Genomic DNA, 20,925 nt, shown 5'->3' with positions numbered 1-20,925 from the left:
GGATGGGTAGACATTTGGCCTATATGTGGTTCAAGATTGGTTTGTTCCCATAGTTTAGATGTGGCTTAGTCTTGATTTGGAAACCGGTTTAAGGTCAGGCCACTGATCTTAGTAAGTGTTTTTATTTTTTATTTATTCTATTTTTTTATTAGTTTTTTGTCAAGCTTCTAACCTTATTTTATCTTAGTGCGTAGGGTTAATTACATATTACTCTTTATAATTAATTATCTTTAGCATCTCGGTCTCTACACTTTTAAAAATTACATTGGGATCTCTATAGTTACGAAAGTGAAATATTGAGTTTCCTATACAGAATTTAAAAATAAATTTATAAGATTAAAATTAAGAAAAATAGGGGTTTTATTAGAATAATAGGGTTAAATATTTTACTTTCTTAAGTATATAAATCTCAATATAACTTTTAAGAGTATAAAGATCAAAATACTAAGGATAGCTAATTACATAGGGTAATATGTAATTAACCCAAGCACATTTAATAACTTCTAACCTTATTTTGTTCAAGTGGGTTTGACAACTTCGTCAATATTTCATTAATAAATTTTTTATTTTCTAAGTTATTCTAATTATTTTATTAGTTTTTAGTATTTCATCTCCTCGCTTTTCATATAGAGGCACAATATGTTTTGTTGCCAATGTGAGCAAGCACCACCATGGTACTTTTTATCGTTGATGGTCATGATTTTTAGAGAAGATAATTATTTGACATGTATCATGAAAATAAAAATTTAGTTTCGATGCTAAGATTTATAAGAAAAACATCGAAGAAGGCTATGATATAGTCAAAGTTAAGAATTAAGTTTAAAAGAAGGATCGGTATATTCTCTATTCACTTCAAACAAGCAACATCAAATTTATTATAAAAAGAATATTCAGTATTATTACCACAAAAAGTATGAACATATTGAAAATTTTTAAAAAATATTAAGTAAATTTTGTAAGGAGATGAAATATATGAAGATTTATTATTTGCATGTCGATCTAATATTATTGATGCATCAAACAAGTGGGAGTTTGTGATAAAGGCGTAGTATGATGATACACATAAGTTGTATAGTGCTCACATCCATGGAGACATCATAGATCACGGCAGGATTATATTGATGAAAATGGTAATATTGCAACATTGGAAGATGATGATGATGAGTTGCATGATGATGCTATTAATTAGCACTAAAATCCTAATAGGATGATTGTCCAATTAAAATTTAATGCTAGTGTTAGGTCAAACCTGAAATGAAAAGGTTCCATAAGCACCGGGAGTAGCATTCTTCCAAATCTCATATTTCATCTAGTTTCCTAGAAAAAACTCCAACCAGAGAAATCTAATATTTTGCTAGAAACATTGAAAGATGTAAGTTTGCCCAAGAGTATGCTAATTTTGAAAAAAGAAGCAAAACAAAATACTTGAGTAAAAGTTTTAGATGAGGAATTGTTTTTGATAAAATATAGTTTTTTTTGAAAGGATAAGTAAGAAAGGTGAAATTCCAATGATCTTATAATAAATTATCAAAATCTTTACTAACCAATACTTTCATAAGCCCTTGTAAGTGGAGAATATTTTATTTTGAATGAATAAATTTAGAATTAAAGATATTAGGAGTCGTTTAAGGATAATGCTAATAATCCTATTTTTTCATGTCGATATGTCTCAATGTCCTTACACATTTTTAGTATTTTGACGTAAGTAGTTTAAATCATGCTTTTGTACCTTTCTTATATTTGACACTCATTGTATGATACCTTTTAAGTTGATGTTAGGATCCATAATGATATTGAGGGGATGAATTAATTGGTAAGGTGTTCTAAATATACAAAAGTAATAAGAAAGCAAGATAAGTGTTAAAACAAGTAAGTACACAAAAGAGATATAATTCAATCTTTTCAACCTACATCTACAAGTGTTGTTCGCTGACTAAGGTGGTAGTTCAAGTTCGAGTATTAAGTGGGTAGTTTGATCTTGTGTATTTCCGACACTCACTATATAGATAGTTCAAATTGGCATACACCAACGATTTCATGTGCCTCCTATATCATATATTTCCTACGTCGATAATTCAATTTAGCAGCCACTTATGCCCTTCTGCATGCCCAACAAACCCAACGTGGGTAGTTCAAATTGACATGCGTTGATACTTTTGCATGCTTTTATATTTGACATTGCATAGGCAAGCAATTTAAGTCAGTATGCCCTAGGTGCTTTGTCACATCTCTTGTGTTTAACACTCTTTATAAGTGCAATTTAAGTTGATAGACCCCAATGCTCTCTTATGTCTTCTAAGTTTCACCTTTCATATATAGATAGTTCAAGTTTATAATCTGTTATGTATCTCGTGTATCTTCTATATGCTATTGATTATCATATTTTAATGATAAAATTAATTTATAAGTTTATGAGACTAATATGCTTTTAAGATAAATAATATAGAAAATATTTCGATCATAGATTTGAACTACCGAAGGGACAAACATCGAAGCAAGAGAGTCAAAAGTTGTAAACAAAAGTATTATGTCAAAAAATGGATATCAAGCCAAAGGATTAGTACGTCAAAGATCGAATTTCGTACTAAAGGTTCAAATATTATGTTGCAAGGATCAAGTATCACATTGAAATATTGGATATTGTGGGAAAGTCGATAAGCTGATGTAATGAGCGATATATCAAAGGAAAAAATAATATATTGAAAGTTCGGACGAAGTACCGAAAGATCGATATGTTAAAAGAGTGTACAACGTGACGAAGGCTTTATAAACATATCAAATGTGTAATTGATTTGTCATAATCTTAATTGAGATTATTTTGGATCAATTTTAAGTTTGTATTAGGTAGAAACAAAGGCCACTTGTCAAAAAAAAATATTGGGTTTAAAGTCGAGTTGAATTGGGCCCGTTAGAAGATCAAACTAGTAGCCTAAAATAGGCTTAGGTGATAGTACCATCAGGCCCAAAAGGTAGTATCATTTGAGTTAGCCGATAAGTACTATTTATGCTATCAGCTTTTACAGTGATGGACAGTATTGTCTAGGGCGATGGTAATATTATTTAGAATTCAAATTTTGTGATGATAGTACCATTGGAGTTCATATTTACGACGTTATGATGGTAATATCGCTTATATCTCAAAATTTTTAGGGATTTGAATTTTTGGCTTAATCTTGAAATCTTTTGGGGCCTATAAATATTTCACTTAGGCTTGATTGATAGTAATGATATAATATAATCTTTTTAAAAGGAAAAAAATTTAAAAATATATTTAAAGAAATTAAAAATAAAAATAAATCACTTGATATGATTATTGCTATACAAAGTTGATATTTAGAAAAGAAAGCATTTGCTTCACAAGTAGTAGCACGCATCAAAATCCAATCGAATTTGTAAAAGAATCAATACAATATCTTCCTTCTAAATTTAAATATAATTTTTGTGAAAAGCTTCATTATTATGCTTACGCATGTTCGGTTAAAAAATATAGTTATCTTAAATTAGTTTAGATTTTTAAAATAACCATAGTATCCTAAATTTAAAAATTTTATGCTGATGTTGATTTTACGGAATGTAAAATAGATAGAAAAAATAACTTTAGAATTTGTCAGTTCTTAGGTTATGCACTAGTTTCTTGGTTATCTAAGAAGCAAAACTTTATCACTCTATCTAAGCTCAATATGTTGCGATGGGTGCATTCCATGTGCAAGTAATTTGGATAAAAAATACTTTAAAATATTATGAATTTTGTTATAAAAATATTCCTATAAAGTGCGACAATACTAGTAAAATTTACACGTCAAATAATTCTATTCAATATTCTAAAACCAAGCATATTATCATGAAATATTATTTTATTAGAGATCATATAAACAATCATGACATATCCTTGAATTTTATTAATATAAAACATCATAGATATTTTTATTAAACCACTATGTGAAAAATAATTTAATTTTATTAGAAAATAATTAGGCATGTTAAATCTTTCAATTGCATAATTAAAGACCTTTTACTATTTATTGTCATATGATTCTATTTTATTAAAAGAGAATTAGACATGTTGAGTCTTCCTAAACCTCAATCAACTATTTTGAACACTAATAAAGATGATTGGATCTGTCATCCCCTTGCTCCCTCAATTGACTCGATCAATGCCAGCCCTTGCCCCGCAATAACTAGGTATGCCGCTAACACCTACCCAAGTACCTTGATTGGCCCAAATGCTAGCCATCCTCGACCTCCCTTATTCCATTTACCTCCTGTTAGGAAACCTAGGAGAACATTACATGTGCAGTGAAAAAATAATATAGAAATTAATTTTTCAAAAATAAATTTATATCGAATCACGTGCGACGATTGGAAGCAAAAAACTCATGAAATCAAAAACTGCATAAAACGTGAGACTATCTTACATAAGGGAATTTATATATCCTTGATCTGCATATCTCAATTCATGGATGAATGAAATTTTATATTCTCCTCTCTAGCAATAATCCATACGGTGGATGAAGCGGTGACGTGCCTCCTCTTATGATGTGTTTTTTCCTCACCTTCACACACCACCACCACATAGTAGGGGCAGTCATTCTTACTGCCCTCTTGCACTAGAGAGGGGGTAGTCAGTTGAGGAAGAAGTAGGAAGAGAAAGACAGGGGCGGTGGCTATTAGGTTCAGCATATGACTCATGTAGCCCCAACTCCTATTTATAGAAGGCTCGTACTATTAACCCTAATAGATCTTATTATAATGGATACTAGATCTCCATCCAATTACTCTTGGCTTAAAGTATATTAGATCAGTATCTAATAACTATTTTGGGCTTTATTAGGTCTCACCCAAGGATCCATTAAAATAGAATCTCATTGGATATCCCATGTCCAAATTCTCTATTCGTCGCATTATATATTATATGTGTGTGATCCTCTAGGCCCAATATCAAGCTAGTCGTGAGTTGCACCTGTCAAAACTCTTTCTGACTCAATGAATTATTCTCCTCATAATAATTCACTCAACTTATCGACTATAAATGTACTAGGTCACTACACCGTATTCCCCAAATGGTACCGAAGGATATAATCCATTACACATGTTTGTCCTTAATTATCGTGTATCTATAGTTTTTCATCCATCTAATACTTTAGAGACCGTATACCGGACATGGTGTTGTCAAATCCATATAGAATTTACTCAAGTCTCGCTTTAATCATATTCTCCCGAAGAATTTTTTTTCTCTCAATCTGAATGACCTTGGCGAGGGATTTGCCTAAGCAAAAATATACGGGACATTCCTCTCATGATATCAAGAGCAGATGATCCTCTATTAACACTCAATTACTCTCGTAAAGTTAGCTATCACTCTCAATGACCAACTGTATTAGATTTGAAACTTCTAGACATTTAAGTCTAGTATCAAAGTGTAGAGTACTCATATAGAACATCTTTGGTGTCTTAAGTCTAAGAACCAAACACACAACTGAGACCATATAATCATTGTTTGACGATGAGATATCATTAACCATCCAGCATTTAATGAGCGGATCTGAACTAATTCTCTAATAAGCACTTATACTATATCCATAGTATTCTCATACAAGCAGTTATAAGAGCAACTGCCTCAATCATATAGATGGATATATAGTACACCGATCTATCTAGTTATCTCGATGTCTTTCTCGAGTAATTTATGATTGAGAATATTTAGGATCTGTGTTTATAGGCGAATTGGTCTCATTATTATGATCTCATCATGATCCAATTCATATTGTACAAATCCAACAATATCATCATATATTTATCATCTAATATAAAGTATAAAAATATAATAATAATAATAATAAAAAAGATTATGTAATGTGTTGTGACTGGCTTATATGACACCTATAACTAGCATCTCCTAGTTGATGGGGTGGTTTAGTCCCCCATTGTTCAGTAAGCCATGACACCTACAATCAATAATACCCGAGTCTAAGGCCTAATTTGCAGACTTGGAGCACACCCCGAGTCTAAGGCCTAATTGGCAGACATGAGCACACCCTCCAAACATAGCTTCAATAGATAAAGAAGAGCTGGTTCCTATAGGCTTCCAACTCATAAAGCTATAAGCATTTGACAAAGGAGAGGACCATTTTATTGTTTTTATCTCACTAGACACAAGTTTTCAAACTAGTTATTGTATCTTTACCCTCTTGCATGCTTTCGGAAGGTAAATTTTATTATTCTTGATTAACATATGCATCTTGAAAGTGACAGTTTACCATGACTTTACATGCGACCTGTGATAGAATATTCCAGGACTCTCTTATTTAGTTTCCATGATAAAGCTAAAATTTATCTCATTTGACTTGATTTGTTTTCTAATTAATTTTATTTAATCTATTTTTGTTTAATGGATCATGATCTCTTGTTTTTTATGTTATTAATTATAAATTATATAAAGTTCAATCTCATTTGACTTAATTTTGGTTTTGTATTTATATAATTATATAGAGGTTCAAGACCCATTTTGGGAAGAAGAGGATTAGGGTTTGCTATATCATAGAGTTCTAATTTGCTCCCATTTTAACCACCCTAATAAAAGCATAAGACTGACTAATTACTTACAAGATTAGAAATATCAAAATCTCCAAGTTCTAAGTTACTTCCATAGAAGTGATCAAATGCAATTGTACTTTGCTTAGATGGATGGAGATGAATGGTGGAATCAAATTCATGCATTGCATTTGTTCTAAACAAAAGCTAGAGAGCAAATATGAGTGAGAGAGAAAATGAAATGAAATTAGTAGCACCATTTCCTGCCGGTATTAAGGATTTTTTTCAACATCAAAATGTATTCCTTGTCCTGACGAAAAGTAACATTATCAACATTTACATGTAAGGTAAACATGCGGCAAATTGACTAGCTAAATTTGATATGTTCTTGGGAAGAATAGATTCCTCCTAGTTTGGTGTTTTGGTCTCCTATGACAAGAGAGGAGATGGATGTATTCGTTTAAGATCTTACTATTGTTCAGCAGCAATACATTTTCCTTTGTTGCCTTTGTTCACTCCTTTTGTTAGAACATGGCCAAGAACATGGAATGATTCATGCCTCGAGGTTCATAGCAGGAGTCTCCATGTTGCTTGTCTCCTTCTTCGACAAGTCAGGGGTGAACCACGCTAACGTTTGGTGTCTTAAACCTATCCCTGCAAGCTCAAACATACCTTCATCCTTCATGGAGTAAGCCATCATGGTTTCCCGAGAACACTTTGAAAAGCCGTAGATGCAATCCTCTCTAAAAGCTGCTGATCCTTTTGTCGACACCGCCTCGGAGAATTGGCTGATGAGCAACGTGCCACCGCCCAAGCTATTCACCTGCACCACAGGATCGTCTGCCATTTCCGGGAGTTTGAAGACCTTTACATCGAACTCTTGGCACAGATGTAAGCCGTAGGCTATGATCAAAATATCGTCATTCAACTCTGCCAACTGACCATCGTACCAACAATCATGCTCTTTTCGCAAAGGAACACGGATGGTCGACGACATCACTGGGTCAGGATCGAATTCGTAAACTATGACTTCCCATGATTGTGTCAGGACATACAACCTTCCACCATGGAAATAAATATTCATTGGGTTCAAAGCTTCCAAGCTCCGATAGTCGCCCATTGTCGTCCTTACGATTGCAACTTTCCTTCTGTGATATTTTGTGTAGCCTGTAGCTGCAAACATGTAGTCCTTTGTTAGTGGAGACGCCGATAGGATGCCATTGGCGATGTTGGCGAAACATGTGAACAACTCAACCTTAGCTCCGGTGATCGGATTCAGGAGGCAAATATGTAGACAATCATGATTATGTTTCCTCCATGATATTAGGAGCCAACCTTTGGATGATCCGCATAACCACTTGTTTTGGAGATTATCCAAGACTTTGACGTCTGAGACTGGTTCACCAACGACAGTCTTCAAGCTCCAGGGCCAGTTATAGAAAGTGGAGGCAAATAACCACGGAGGACGGGCAGCCTCGAGGAAGCCTAGAGTGCAAGTGACCGACTGCCAAGGCTTGCAAACTGCAGTGACACAAATGCGATCAGAAATGCTCAAGCACTTGAGTAATGTCTCCATTAAATTGAGTGGGAGTTGAGACCATCTTCCTCCTTCTTCTTCGACTTCTGTTGTTGTTGATTGAACTTGAACATGGGAAGCCATGCACGCTTTGTCTGGTCCTATGGCTATACATAGAGAATCACTTTGATGCCTTGGTGAAGATTTTAGAATATGATATTTGAATGCAATTTTAGATATTCTTGTTCCAAGGAAAGTTGAATTACTATATTTATTGGGAAGGTAGTGACTCCACCCTAGCTAGTTGAATCTCCCCTTGTCTCTCTTCGAGGTTTTTCATTTGAGTTTCATTTGAGGGAGTCATACATGTATGAATCGATGGTGACCCAAATGAAACCATCAAAGGGCCCTTATAGATATGGTAGAGACTACCAACACTAGGAGGTTTCCCTCCTAACCATACGATACAACCAAGGGGATTTAAGCTTGATCTCGGTGAAGTTGATTTATATATCTCTAACCTAGACTTGACTTGCCAAGGAACACAAGACCTTGGTGTTGGCAAGATGAAAATGTGCATATGTTAAAAATTTTCTTATCCACTTTTTCTTTTAAATCATTCTTTTGTGTATAAAATCATCATTTGATAATCATGGGCTTTAATTCATTTATAGCTCTCATAATCATTCTATAGGAGTTTTGAATAAACTATATGAGTCAATTAGAGTTTAATGGAAGTCGCTCAACATGGGCTAATATATTTGAATCAGAGAACATCAATTCTATAGGAATTGATCAATCAACTTCAATTGGGTAAATCCCTCTAGCAACAATATAATAATATCAAAAGTAGATAAAAAATATAGATCAACTTATAAGTGATTAACGGGTATACTACTATTAACTTGGGCTAATGGATTAGACTCGAAAAGTTAATATGTCAATTATCTGATTGAGTTAAATTATGATAATTGATATTAAGGCTAACCAACCGAACATGAATATAGTGAGAGGCTTGAGTAGAAAAGACCTGACTAGGCTATAGGATAATTTTTTTTCAATAAAATTAGTGGGTTAGTTATTTCATAGTGACAACTATTTGGTCACCTTTAGATAAAATCAGAGGTCTTTACTCATCACTGGATTAGGGCTCATATGGTCCATGCTAGAGTATAATTCTGAGCTATGTAAGACTTTAACTTATTAAGCCTTTAAATAGGAGAGATTATAATATCTCAGTTTAGTCCCATACTAAAAATAGGTCCCTCTTCTAATGGTGATTTGATTGTATGTTCATTAATTATGATATTTTCTAAAATCCTCTATTGTTATAGTAATTAAATTTCTTTTTAATCCAAATTCACATCATGGAGAATATGCTTTATGTATTTTGATGGATTCACAATAAAGGAAATAAGGAAATTTTATTTCTATTTGATGCAACTTTCTTATATCTCTTTGGAATATTGGATTTAAGAGGGGCTATATACAATTGTGATAATCCTCAATCAATCAATAAAAGTGAAAGGAAAATCTCTAAAATTTGAAAGGGGCTGGTTCATTAGATTTTGTTGCAATTGATATATCTATCTAGACACTAATTTAACCTAAAAGCTCAAGTTGACTGAATTATGAGTCGAACTTAATAAAATTTATAAATCTTAATCATCTTTTTAAACTTTATAAATAAATGTCCCTAAGATGAACTAATTTTTGTTGGCTAGGTATCCGTAGGAGTCCCTCAATTGCTTACCTCCATTTGTGATAAGTTAGGTTTGATCCTTGTAACCTCAAACACGCTTTCATCCTTGATGGATTAAGCCATCATGCTATACCAAATATGCTTTCGGAAGTCATAGATGTAATCCATTCTAGAGCCTCCTGATCATTTGATTGACGATTAACATCGTCTCAAAAAAATTACTAATGAGCAATGTGCTATCGCCCAAGCTATTCACCTACACCACCATATCGTTCACCATCTCCTAGAGCTTCAAGACCTTCAAGTCGAACCCCTGCCTCATAGTGAAACTATAGGTTATGACCAAAACATTATCGTTCGACTCTGTCAGCTTATCATAGCAAGACCAATAGCACTGATCATTTCCTAAAAGAAGATGGATGGTTAACAATATCACTTATTCATGGTTAAAATTCATAAATTATGATTTCCTATGATTGTGTTAGAACATACAATTTTTCACTATGAAAATAAATGTCTATTGGATTTAAAGCTTCTAAAATCCAATAGTCCCCTATTGTTGTCATTACGACTATGTCTATCATTTTGTGATATCTTATGTAACCTATAACTAATAATATATAGTCTTTTGTTATAATGGAGATGTCAAAAGGATGTCATTGACGACCTTAGCGAAGAATGCAAACAACTCAACCTTACCTCTAGTGATTGGATTAAGAGGCAAAGATGAAGAAAGTCATGATTATATTCTCTCTACGAGATTAGTAGTCAACCTTTGGATACTCACATAACCACTTGGCCCGAAGATTATCCAAGAATTTGATGTCTAAGACTAGTTTGATGAACTATAAGTCCCAACACCAATTATAGAAAATGGAGACAAACATCCACGGACGATGAGCAGCCTCAAGGAAGCCTATAGTGGAAGTGGTCGACAAATAAACTATGATAATATAAATGCGATTAGAAATTGCCAAGCACTTGAGTAACATCTCCAACAAATCGAGCAAGAGTTGATTGTCATCCTTCTTCTTTGTTCATGGAGTTTCGAAGCCATGCATACTTTGTTCAATCCTGCATATCAATAGGGTAGTAAATAGGTGTATATATATATATACATATATATATATATATATATATATATATATGTATACATATATATACATATATATACATATATATATATATATACATATATATACATATATATATACATATATATACATATACATATACATATATATACATATATATACATATATATACATATACATATACATATATATACATATATATACATATATATACATATATATACATATATATACATATATATACATATATATACATATATATACATATATATATATATATATATATATATATACATATATATATATATCAAGCCGTTACCGGTTTATTTTGCGCCAAAGAACCCGCCGTGTTCGTAACGCTGTTGTGAACGAACGAACCAAACCTCCATCTCGTACTATTTTAGTGATATCTTATATCGTTTTGGTCGACGCTTTCCTCGTTTGACTTTCTATATGTTTCTTTCCACACCCAGAACATTAGCCCGAAACTATACCCGACTTTCCTGCCCATGCCAACCGGCGGACCTACATAAATTATCTCTGATACAGTCCCTAACCCAAGTCATCGGTTGGTACCTCTAAGATGCCACTTTATCTGAGCCGACAACACCAATAGTTATCTACCCTCGGAATTTGAACAGAATTACATTACTGTCACTTCTCTGATTCTCTAAGGTGATCTCTGATAGAGGCATTTTCGTAGTTTCAGGAAAACTACGAGAATCATTTGGGACACGAGGAGGACAGCAATGAGCCCTAAAAGAAAACAGAATACATTGGGTAAACTCTTTACTCTTTTCTCCATTCCACTCCTCCGGCTTCGAGTTCGTCGTCTACTCTTCTTCCCTCCCGCGATGCCGAGAAGGTGATATCACCTTGATCCTTTACCCGTGACCGGTATCTAAGTTCTCGACAGCTTACTACCCGATCTTTTTGCAGTTTTTTGTTTTTGATCGATGGAATTTTGTGATGCTTTTCGAGAAAAAAACATTCGATGATTCTTCCGGTTGTGTCGGTGGATTTTTCTGCTTTGTTAAACTTTTTTTGGGCTTTTTTTAGATGCTCATAGTAACGCTTGAATTTTGGGAATTATATGGTTCGATGCGTTACTGATTCAGTTTGATGGTTCGGGATTGTTTAGGAAGATGTTTTTGGGGGATTGTTATTGATGTCGAATTTCTATGGGTTTTTAAGCGGGGTATATGATCTTGGTCGGATGCGTAAGATATTGACTGTAGAAGACTAGTTTGAGACAGACTAGAGAACTTCAAGTGGGGACAAAATAGGTTTTTGAGATAAAATAGTTTGTTGGTTGTGATATCTCAATTAATATTCTAGCTGTTTAATTTATAATGGGCATATGAGGACTTAAACCAGCAGAAAAAGACATTGGCAGTTCAAACCAGTTATAGAGGGAAGGGGATGACGATAACAAAGGAAAGCAGGGCATTTTTAACTTTGGTTTCTTGAGTTATTAGAAATTTTTTTCTCAAGTTGAGGGCATATGTTAGGAATTGTTTTGAAGAGCACATGAGGTTTAGTATCACCATTTAACAACGAGATATAGAATTATGGAGGCTGCTTAATTTGCACTATTTTTAGCACTATTCTGAAATAACAACTCGTGATGGTCCACTGTTCTAGCCTTCTAGGTACTTCTAGTTTTGGATTTTGGAAGTTTGTAAGTTTTTTGGAAGCTCCATGGGCTGTTTCTTCATTGAATTCAGTTTCATGATATGGCTGGGAGCTGATGTTTAGAACTGACTAAAAAACTATGGTGTTTTTAGTTTTGGCTTAAATTTGATATTATTTGTTGATCGAGGTCAACAAGAAAGGGTAGGTTATTTTTAATACATTATGCAAATTGTTCCTTTCAAAGTCTTAATTTTTAAGGATCTATAAACTTTGGATCTAATCTGTAATTTAAGATCTAATATTTCATTCTCAGAACTCTCAAAAACTTTTGGCTTAATTTGATGATCTAATCAAATGATCACTTATATCTATTTGACCTCCAAGCTGGGAAATGATTTGGTCCAGTTCTGTAATTTTCTTTCTTGAAACACCAGATACCTAATAACTATCTTATGTGGAATAGATGCTTTCCTATGGTTGGCATAATATCTCCGAGTCAAAGCACAAATATCAGACATTTAAACATACCTTTTTTGTATGACTCTTTCAGACATTTACTGTCACAAATATCAAACAATATTTTTATATAAGCAATATTGCATATATTTGCTTAGTTTACAAACACCTTATTACGAGCTTATGAAAAATGAGCATTTGCTTTATTTTCTCTAACACATGTTCTTGATATCCCAGGGTTCTTTGCAAGTACTTTGCACATGGAACATGCCTAAAAGCAGAGTATTGTGAATTTTCACATGATTGGAGGGATCGATCCAATAAAGTAATGTTATTAACCTCTTAGGTCATGCTTTCCAGCATAGTTACCTTACTTTCCTAGTGTGCATAGAGCTTTCCTTTAATGATTATTTATGATTATAGGCATGTACCTTTTATCAAAAAGGTCTCTGCATCTATGGTAGTAGGTGCAGGTATAGCCATGTTGGAGATTCCTGTCATGAAACATCTGATCCGGCATCATCAATATCTCACCATGCATCCAGTTCTTCGCAAGTTGCTTGTCCTTTTAGAGCTTCTTTGAGCAGAGAAACTACTCAAGCATTTAGAATTCCATTGAATTTACCAGCTTCAAGCCAATCCCATATCCGTCCTTGTGAGCATGCACAAACCCAGAAAGTTGGAGCTGATACTTTCCTGAGTGATGAGAGCAGCCATGTTCATGCACGCATCGGGCCAGGTAGTACTGTTCCCAGTGAATTTATGATTGCCTGTAGTATTTGCATTTTGCAAAAGGTTTCCTGACATTGACAAAGACTTTGCTCTATTTGTGAACCGCTCTCTTCAGGTAAAAGAGAAGACCACTCAATGATCGGTCAAAAAAAGAACAAGCTCCTTGAAACTCTAAAGTATAGTCAGGAGATAGAATGCAGTATTTGCCTGGAGATTGTTTTGTTTAAACCCACAGATGCGGAACGGAAGTTTGGTATGTTATCTGAGTGTGATCACCCATTCTGCATTTCATGTATTCGGAATTGGCGTAGGAATTCTCCAGCTTCTGGGATTGATTTGAACACCGCATTAAGGGCCTGCCCAGTGTGCCGAAAGCATTCATACTTTGTTGTTCCCAGTGTCACTTGGTTCTCCACAAAGGAAGAAAAACAAGAGATAATTGATACCTACAAAAACAAGCTCAAGTATGTATAGTTTTATTATTTTATGCGTACTGATTCTAGTTGTTATGCATTTTATTTGCACTAACCTAGGATGTTCTTTTTCATTTGGATTATATGATGTTCAGACATTTACTGCGAAGTAACTAACCTAATGCTTAGCAATGTATCCCTATACATGTCAGTTTTTTTGTTCCTAGGTGTAACAAGTCTCATAATTTTCATTTCATAAGAGGTTTCAACACTTTATGATACAGGACATGTAGTCTATAATTCCTGTTGTTTAATTATATTTGCTGCCTTTTGCCAATCTGTCGACTTTCTCTTGTTCCTCTTAAAAGGAAACACATATATTTGGATTACAAAATTTTCTTCTCGATAATCTAGCTCAGTCTTAGGCAGTATCTTCCGAAACCACTTAAATAAGATTTACATGAGTGGCACACCATAGAAGGATACTAATTCTTATTAACTGCCAGACCTCCTCAGTCTATGACTTCTGGTGTGCATCATGATCTTTGACATCGGTACCATTTTTTTGGGTGTAAATCACATAAACAACAATAACTGCACACGCATCTCTACGTTGTATATTACCTGTATTCGCATTATCGTCATATAATTTGGTAATTTGCTTAGCTTTTTCAGCCTAGCAGCTCCCATGAGTAAAGGCAATGCAAATTGTCAAGTAACACTTTCTGACATACAAGCTTACCAAAGCCTTAGTGATGGCTAGCTTATCCTTGTTTATAATTTGAACTTATTTGCAGATGAACTCTCTATTTTCCCATCGTATTAAAATTCCACGAGAAAATTCTGGATAAAATAACAAGGAATGAATCTTTATTACTAAAAATTTAACATCAATCTTCCAGGGCAATGCTTCATCATGCTTAATCATATATAATAATTATATATAATTTTACCAAAGGACAAGTATGTTGTTCGATGCTTCATTATGAAACATAATCATATACTATTATGAAGTTACTCTAATAATGAAAACAATCATATATTAGCTGATATACAGTTTGAGGATCATCAATTTTTTATCCTTGTTCACCAATTTCATTTTCTGTTATTCTAATTATGCACACTGTGGTCTGACTCATAGCTTTTCCTTGGCAGGTCGATTGATTGTAAATACTATGACTTTGGAAATGGGACATGTCCCTTTGGAACCAGTTGTTTCTACAAGGTACAAATGGTTTACACTTCGATTTTTATGACATGGGTGTTACATGCATATGCCTCTGCGTCACATGGGTGTCACATGTCAATGTCTTTAATCATGGGGAACCTGTTCATATAACTTGAAAATTAGCTTCAAGGTGGTACATTTCATTCTAGATATATATCTGAAAAGCAGCAGCCTACCAGGCCAGAGTGGAAACAAAAGGATGCTAGATATATATTTAAAGGTTATTGTTTATGTATGTTGGGAGAATACTTTATTCGTGAAAAGGGAGAAATGCTACTTTGCTCAGACGAAGATCTTATTCTTTGGGCATCGTATGCTTTATGCAAAATATATATCTTTTTATTATATCTTCAAATATATTATCTTTGAAGAATCAAAACTAGTTTGAAATGCTTCATGTATAACATGTAAATGTGTATATAAATTGTATCATCTTCTTTTCTTTTCTTCCTTCTTTCCCCTCCTTTCAGTTTTTTCTCTTTTGTTGAGACTTGGGATGTGAGACTTGGTAGATGGGGCCCATGTCTGTGGATGGTTGTGATGTGAGGAACAGGAATCCTATCAAAATTACCAGCAGGTAGAATCCTCATTGCAAGTAGTCTGTCCGTTGATTGGATTTGAATCCTTCAAGTCATGGAGTTGAGATAACTGGTCTATCTGTTTTGAAGTTAGGGATCTCTCTCTTCTATCCCTCTATCTTCCCTCCCCATCTCCCTTGTCTTTCTTTATATCTGTCACTGCCCTTCTTAGACATCAGTGACATGGATATGACAGTGATAAGCTATTCCTTTCTCCTTTCCTCTTCTTTTCTCTCCTTATATCCTATTTTCCTCCTGCGCTCCATGGTGTGTCTATATGTTGGTAGACTGTACGATGCTGTGAATGATGAATTTAGTGTATGTCATGGTGTTGGATATGTGTGGCTGTCATGGCATCCATCTAGCACTTTCCATCTACTAAATGTTGGCTCTTAGCACACAAGCTTGCGTGTCTTACAGGTGTCCATGTTTGACAGCTGAAGAAGATTAGCATTCTAACTACTGGTAACCTAGCTCTAGACATGTAAGCTTCTTTGAGAACAAATAGTTATATCATTATATCCTAACTTTCAACAATACTTAATGCTTCTCATTTGCAACAAATTATTCGTTGGCATTACAAGTAAACATTGTATTCCTACATATGTTTTGAAAACCACCTTCGATGCTAAGCTTAGATTATTATATAAATTCATTCTTTAAGTTCTTAGGAAGGTGGTGTATAGCCTTCCTCTACTAGTATGACTATGAACTCCTTGGTCAGTATGCATTTCTAAAATGTAACAATTATCTTTGACAAGCTATGGATGAAGACTAGAGATATGTGAACGTGGGCACTTGTACCCCATATCCCAAATCAAATCCCGTTAATCTACATGTCTGAAAGTTTCTCAAATTGCTTTTGTATGTTTCTGGTGTCACTTTGTCTTGTTACAAAGAATTTCATCTAATCATTTATATTTCCATATCACATAAGACATATGTAATAATAAGACATATATTCTTTCTTAATTTAGATTATTTTTATTAAAATTATACTAAATTTATATTTATTTCCAACTTAAAAAACCCTAATCTATTTTTTTTTATTTTTAGGTATTTTTGGAGTTATTTTTTATATTTTTTAGGCATATCATTAGTACACTCGGTACGTATCGTACCAACCATTGGTTGGTACACTAGTACGGACCGAAATTGTAAACCTTGTGTCAAACATAAGTTAATACCAGGACATAGTAATGTCTTGTACGGCTCAAGGGCAAAGTTCTCATAGCAATTTCACCATTCAATTTTTATGCCATTGTGGCTATTGTAGTTGTCATATGTTGATATCTTCACAATCATTCTTATCTTATATATACTTGTTGAATTATATTTATTAGGGTTAAAGTTCATTTTAGCTTCTGTGGCTTTAGCCATGGACCACTTAAGCCCTTATGGTTTACTCGTGTCTAAAATAACACCTACATTTTAAAAAACGTAGCATATAAACCCCTCCTATCAAGTTTGAGTTAACAGATGCTAGAATCTACTTACGTGGCATTTTGATTCACAATAAACCATTAATATAATGATACGTATAATTTAAGTTTAAAAAATGGTTAAGGCCCATTTTAGCCATTGTGACTTTGGCCATGGACTACTTAAGTTCTTATGGTTTACTCGTGTTTAGAATAACCCTTACATTTTTAAAAACGTAGCATATAAGTCTCTCCCATCAAGTATGAGTTAACAAACGTTAGAATCTGCTTACGTGGCATGCTGACTCACAATAAATCATTAATATAATGATATGTGTAATTTAAGTTTTAAGGTCCATCTTATTGAGGAAGAGGAAGCGACGAATGCCATTGTGGACGAAGACGAAGCGGTAAAGGTAAGAGAGGTCGGAGGCAAAGGTGAGGAAGAGCTGGACCACCATGTCGTAGGCGCGACGAGTGAGGGCGCAGGAGAGGATGAAGTGTGAGGCGGTGGGGATGAAGACACCCAGGAGGAGGAAAAGGGACCGGGAGATCATTGCGTGTCTAATGTCAGACTGGTTGACACACATCCACTTGAGGTAAGATCGAAAGCTCCTGAGCTCGTCGTCAACATGGGAGAGGCTACATGCGTACGACGCCCTGTTAGGCTGCAGCGACTCGGTGCTATTGCTGGTGGTCGCTTCTACGATGATGTCTCCTCCCGCCATTGATGATAGTCTTAGTTTTTTTAAAAAAACTTAAATTACATGTATCATTATATTAATGGCTTATTGTGAGTCAGTAATGCCATGTAAGTAGACTCTAACGTCTGTTAATTCAAAGTTGATAGGAAGGGCTTATATGCTATGTTTTTGAAAATATAGGGGTTATTTTATACATGAGTAAACCATAAGGACTTAAGTGGTCCATGGCCAAAATTACAAGGGCTAAAATTGACCTTAACCCTTTTTTAAACTTAAATTACACGTGTTATTGTATTAATGGTTTATTGTGAATCAGCATACCACGTAAGCAAACTCTAACGTCTGTTAACTCAGACTTGACAAGAGAAGCTTATATGTTACGTTTTTTAAAATATGAGGATTATTTTAGACACGAGTATAAATGGTCTATGATCAAAACCATAGGGACTAAAATGGACCTTAACTCTATTCATTATTTTTCTTTTCTTTCATGTAAGCTATCATTTGTACTTAGGATACTTGGGAAAGGCACGGGAAGCCATTATAAGAGGGGACCTTTCCACTTTTGCTAAATATTTAATTGTGTTTATTTTTTTTCATATATTTTGTTAGTGAATAGGTTTTTTCCTTTTGGACTTCACCAAGTGTCACTAACAAAAGATGTTAGTGTTGCATGCTTTTGCTACAAAATGAAGTTTCAAACAAGGTTTGTCATTCCATAGTGTACTACCTGATATGGACAGTACATACTGGTCTAACAAGAGATTGGTATGTGTGGCACATCGGTACACCCCTATGTATCATGTGTTAGTATGCTCAGTATGACTCGGTACAACTTGTTATGTACCGTACCAATAGTTGGCCGGTACACTGGTATAGACCGGTAAGACGAACCATGGTTTCAAATGAGATCTTGATTACATCTTCATAACAAATAGGTCTATTGATAGTTCATTGAGTTATTACATGTACAGTTTTGTATGTCACATGCCGTGGACTTTTTCATTTTCTTATGTGTTGGATATGTCTGTAGTGCTATATAAGAACCAAACCTGTGAATTAACATTGAATTTTGTTATCACTCTGCCTTTAACCTGAGTTTCTTGACCGTACACAAATTAGTATTGATGAACTAGCATAGAACCTGAATTTTTTTTTGCTTATTATGATGATATGAGATTGTTTTCCACTTTAGAACACATGAAAACATTATGAATCATCATCCCTAGTCCAGGTACTGTAATCTGTTAATTTTATTCCAGATTGTGGTATGATGCCATCGCATTTTGTAAGACGTTAAGGTTTTCAGTACTTGTTCTGCAATTTGATGAATCACATTCGTTAAGGTTTTGGCTATAACCAGTGATGTATGCATTGTCTTCCAGCACATTTACAAGCCAAGTACAAATAGGCGAAACACATGCAGACCTCACAGATATAGACCCCATCCACACAGGCACGGACAAGTAATGGACGGAGAGGAGCTAGAAGACGTTGTAAACCAACTTGTCGTGGGGAATGAGTTAGCCAATCTTGCTGCTCTATTAGATATCAACGAAGGGGAATCTGAGGATCTTGATGATGCCGATCTTGGCAGTCTACTAGCGAGTTTTCTACTTATGCAGATGGACGATGAAGATTCACAAAGCGATGATGATAATTATCCATGATGTAATCAAAGTTGTAATACCAGGATATATAATTTGTGGAGTCTGGATTAGGCTCTAAAAGTCCGAGTCTGATGAGTTTCCTGTTAGCATTTATTCAGGAACTGCAGCTCAAAACTATAATTCTCTAGCATTTGTTATGTTGTATATTTTCGGCACTCCTTACATTTTGTTATGTGCTTGCTGGATATGCCATATTGGTCTCAAGATTTACTGATCATTACTTACAACTCCAATTCCTCAGCTGAGTACACTTTGTAATTTTAATTAATACGTAGACAGCACCAGAGAAGCTTGATTGAGTGAGCTGAAAGATGACCTGAACTCGAGCACTCTTTGAATTCGATGCTGTTCCTAACAATTCTGCCTGCTGAAGAATGAGGGAGTTTTGACTCGATGCATCATTGCAATGTGGCTCTAATTGTTGTGGTTGTCCGATTCAAAACACTCCATCAAACAATCACCTGTTGTGTGCTAAATTGGACTCGAAATTTCTGGTGTTCATAACCTGGTCAGCAGACCCCCCCACTATCTATGCAAATGCAAGCACGTAAACCTTCCCTTGCCAAACATGGCCACCACGCATTCCTCAAAATATGGATCCCTTAGAAAAACCAGAGGCCACAAATCCTTGACAGCTCTCAGAGAGAGAGAGAGAGAGAGAGAGCACGGCAACTGTCAATACGGTCCTATAAGATCTCCCTCGCTTCGCTCCCATTCCTCCTCAGGCCTGCCAAAGAAGAGGGAGGCAAGCCCAGAGTCTAATTCCCTCGTCTCCTCTGCAGCTCGGGCGGCTTCCGTTCCAACTCTCGCGCCGCCCACCCGCCCGTTCGCAATGGAGATGAGAAAGATCGCCTGCGCCGTCCTCGTCGCTGCCGCCACGGCCACCACCACCCTGGCGGCTGAGGGCCCCGCCCCTGGCCCCGCCAGTGCTGCTTCCTTCGCAGCCGCCCCCGCCGTGGGGGCCGCCATCGGAGCCTCCGTCCTGTCTTTCTTCGCCTTCTACCTGCAGTAGCCTCACAAGGAAAAGGAAGAAAAGGAAGAAGCCTCGAAGTGAATAATGTTTCCTGTCGTCGACATCTCTTCGTCTCTTTCCTCTTCTTCTGCTTGGTGTTTGTACTACTGTGACTGGCGATCAACTTAAAAGACCATCATTTGCTACTTCACCTGCGATCAACTTAAAAGACCATCATTTGCTACTTCACCTGCATCGCCTTCTACCTGCAGTAGCCTCACAAGGAAAAGGAA

General features: G+C 35.1%; 3 protein-coding genes across 5 annotated transcripts; 2 read left to right on the top strand and 1 right to left on the bottom strand.

Moving 5' to 3' along the window:
- Positions 1 to 7,084: 7,084 nt before the first annotated feature.
- LOC103999431 (F-box/kelch-repeat protein At1g57790-like) lies at positions 7,085 to 8,191 on the bottom strand. Its single transcript, XM_009421187.2, has one exon. The coding sequence runs from the start codon at positions 8,189 to 8,191 to the stop codon at positions 7,085 to 7,087; it is 1,107 nt and encodes a 368-aa protein (XP_009419462.2).
- A 3,437-nt stretch (positions 8,192 to 11,628) lies between these two features.
- LOC103999231 (putative RING-type E3 ubiquitin transferase C3H69) lies at positions 11,629 to 19,897 on the top strand. Of its 3 annotated transcripts, none has more exons than XM_009420911.3 (6): positions 11,629 to 11,740; positions 13,172 to 13,259; positions 13,402 to 13,673; positions 13,782 to 14,130; positions 15,235 to 15,304; positions 19,396 to 19,897. In XM_009420911.3, exons 2-6 carry the CDS (start codon positions 13,234 to 13,236, stop codon positions 19,678 to 19,680), a joined length of 1,002 nt encoding a protein of 333 aa, XP_009419186.2. In that variant the 5' UTR covers positions 11,629 to 11,740; positions 13,172 to 13,233; the 3' UTR covers positions 19,681 to 19,897. The 3 variants fall into 3 exon arrangements, with proteins under 3 accessions (XP_009419186.2, XP_064940296.1, XP_009419185.2); XM_065084224.1 differs by having other exon boundaries at positions 11,632 to 11,708; XM_009420910.3 differs by having other exon boundaries at positions 11,634 to 11,708; positions 13,358 to 13,673.
- A 490-nt stretch (positions 19,898 to 20,387) lies between these two features.
- LOC135593904 (arabinogalactan protein 23-like) lies at positions 20,388 to 20,838 on the top strand. The gene has a single exon (XM_065084223.1). It carries the CDS (start codon positions 20,513 to 20,515, stop codon positions 20,690 to 20,692), a length of 180 nt encoding a protein of 59 aa, XP_064940295.1. The 5' UTR covers positions 20,388 to 20,512; the 3' UTR covers positions 20,693 to 20,838.
- The last annotated feature ends 87 nt before the right edge of the window (positions 20,839 to 20,925 follow it).

Source organism: Musa acuminata, chromosome BXJ1-9 (assembly GCF_036884655.1).
Source record: "Musa acuminata AAA Group cultivar baxijiao chromosome BXJ1-9, Cavendish_Baxijiao_AAA, whole genome shotgun sequence".
Lineage (NCBI taxonomy): Eukaryota > Viridiplantae > Streptophyta > Magnoliopsida > Zingiberales > Musaceae > Musa > Musa acuminata.
This window is presented reverse-complemented; position numbering and strand designations above follow the sequence as displayed.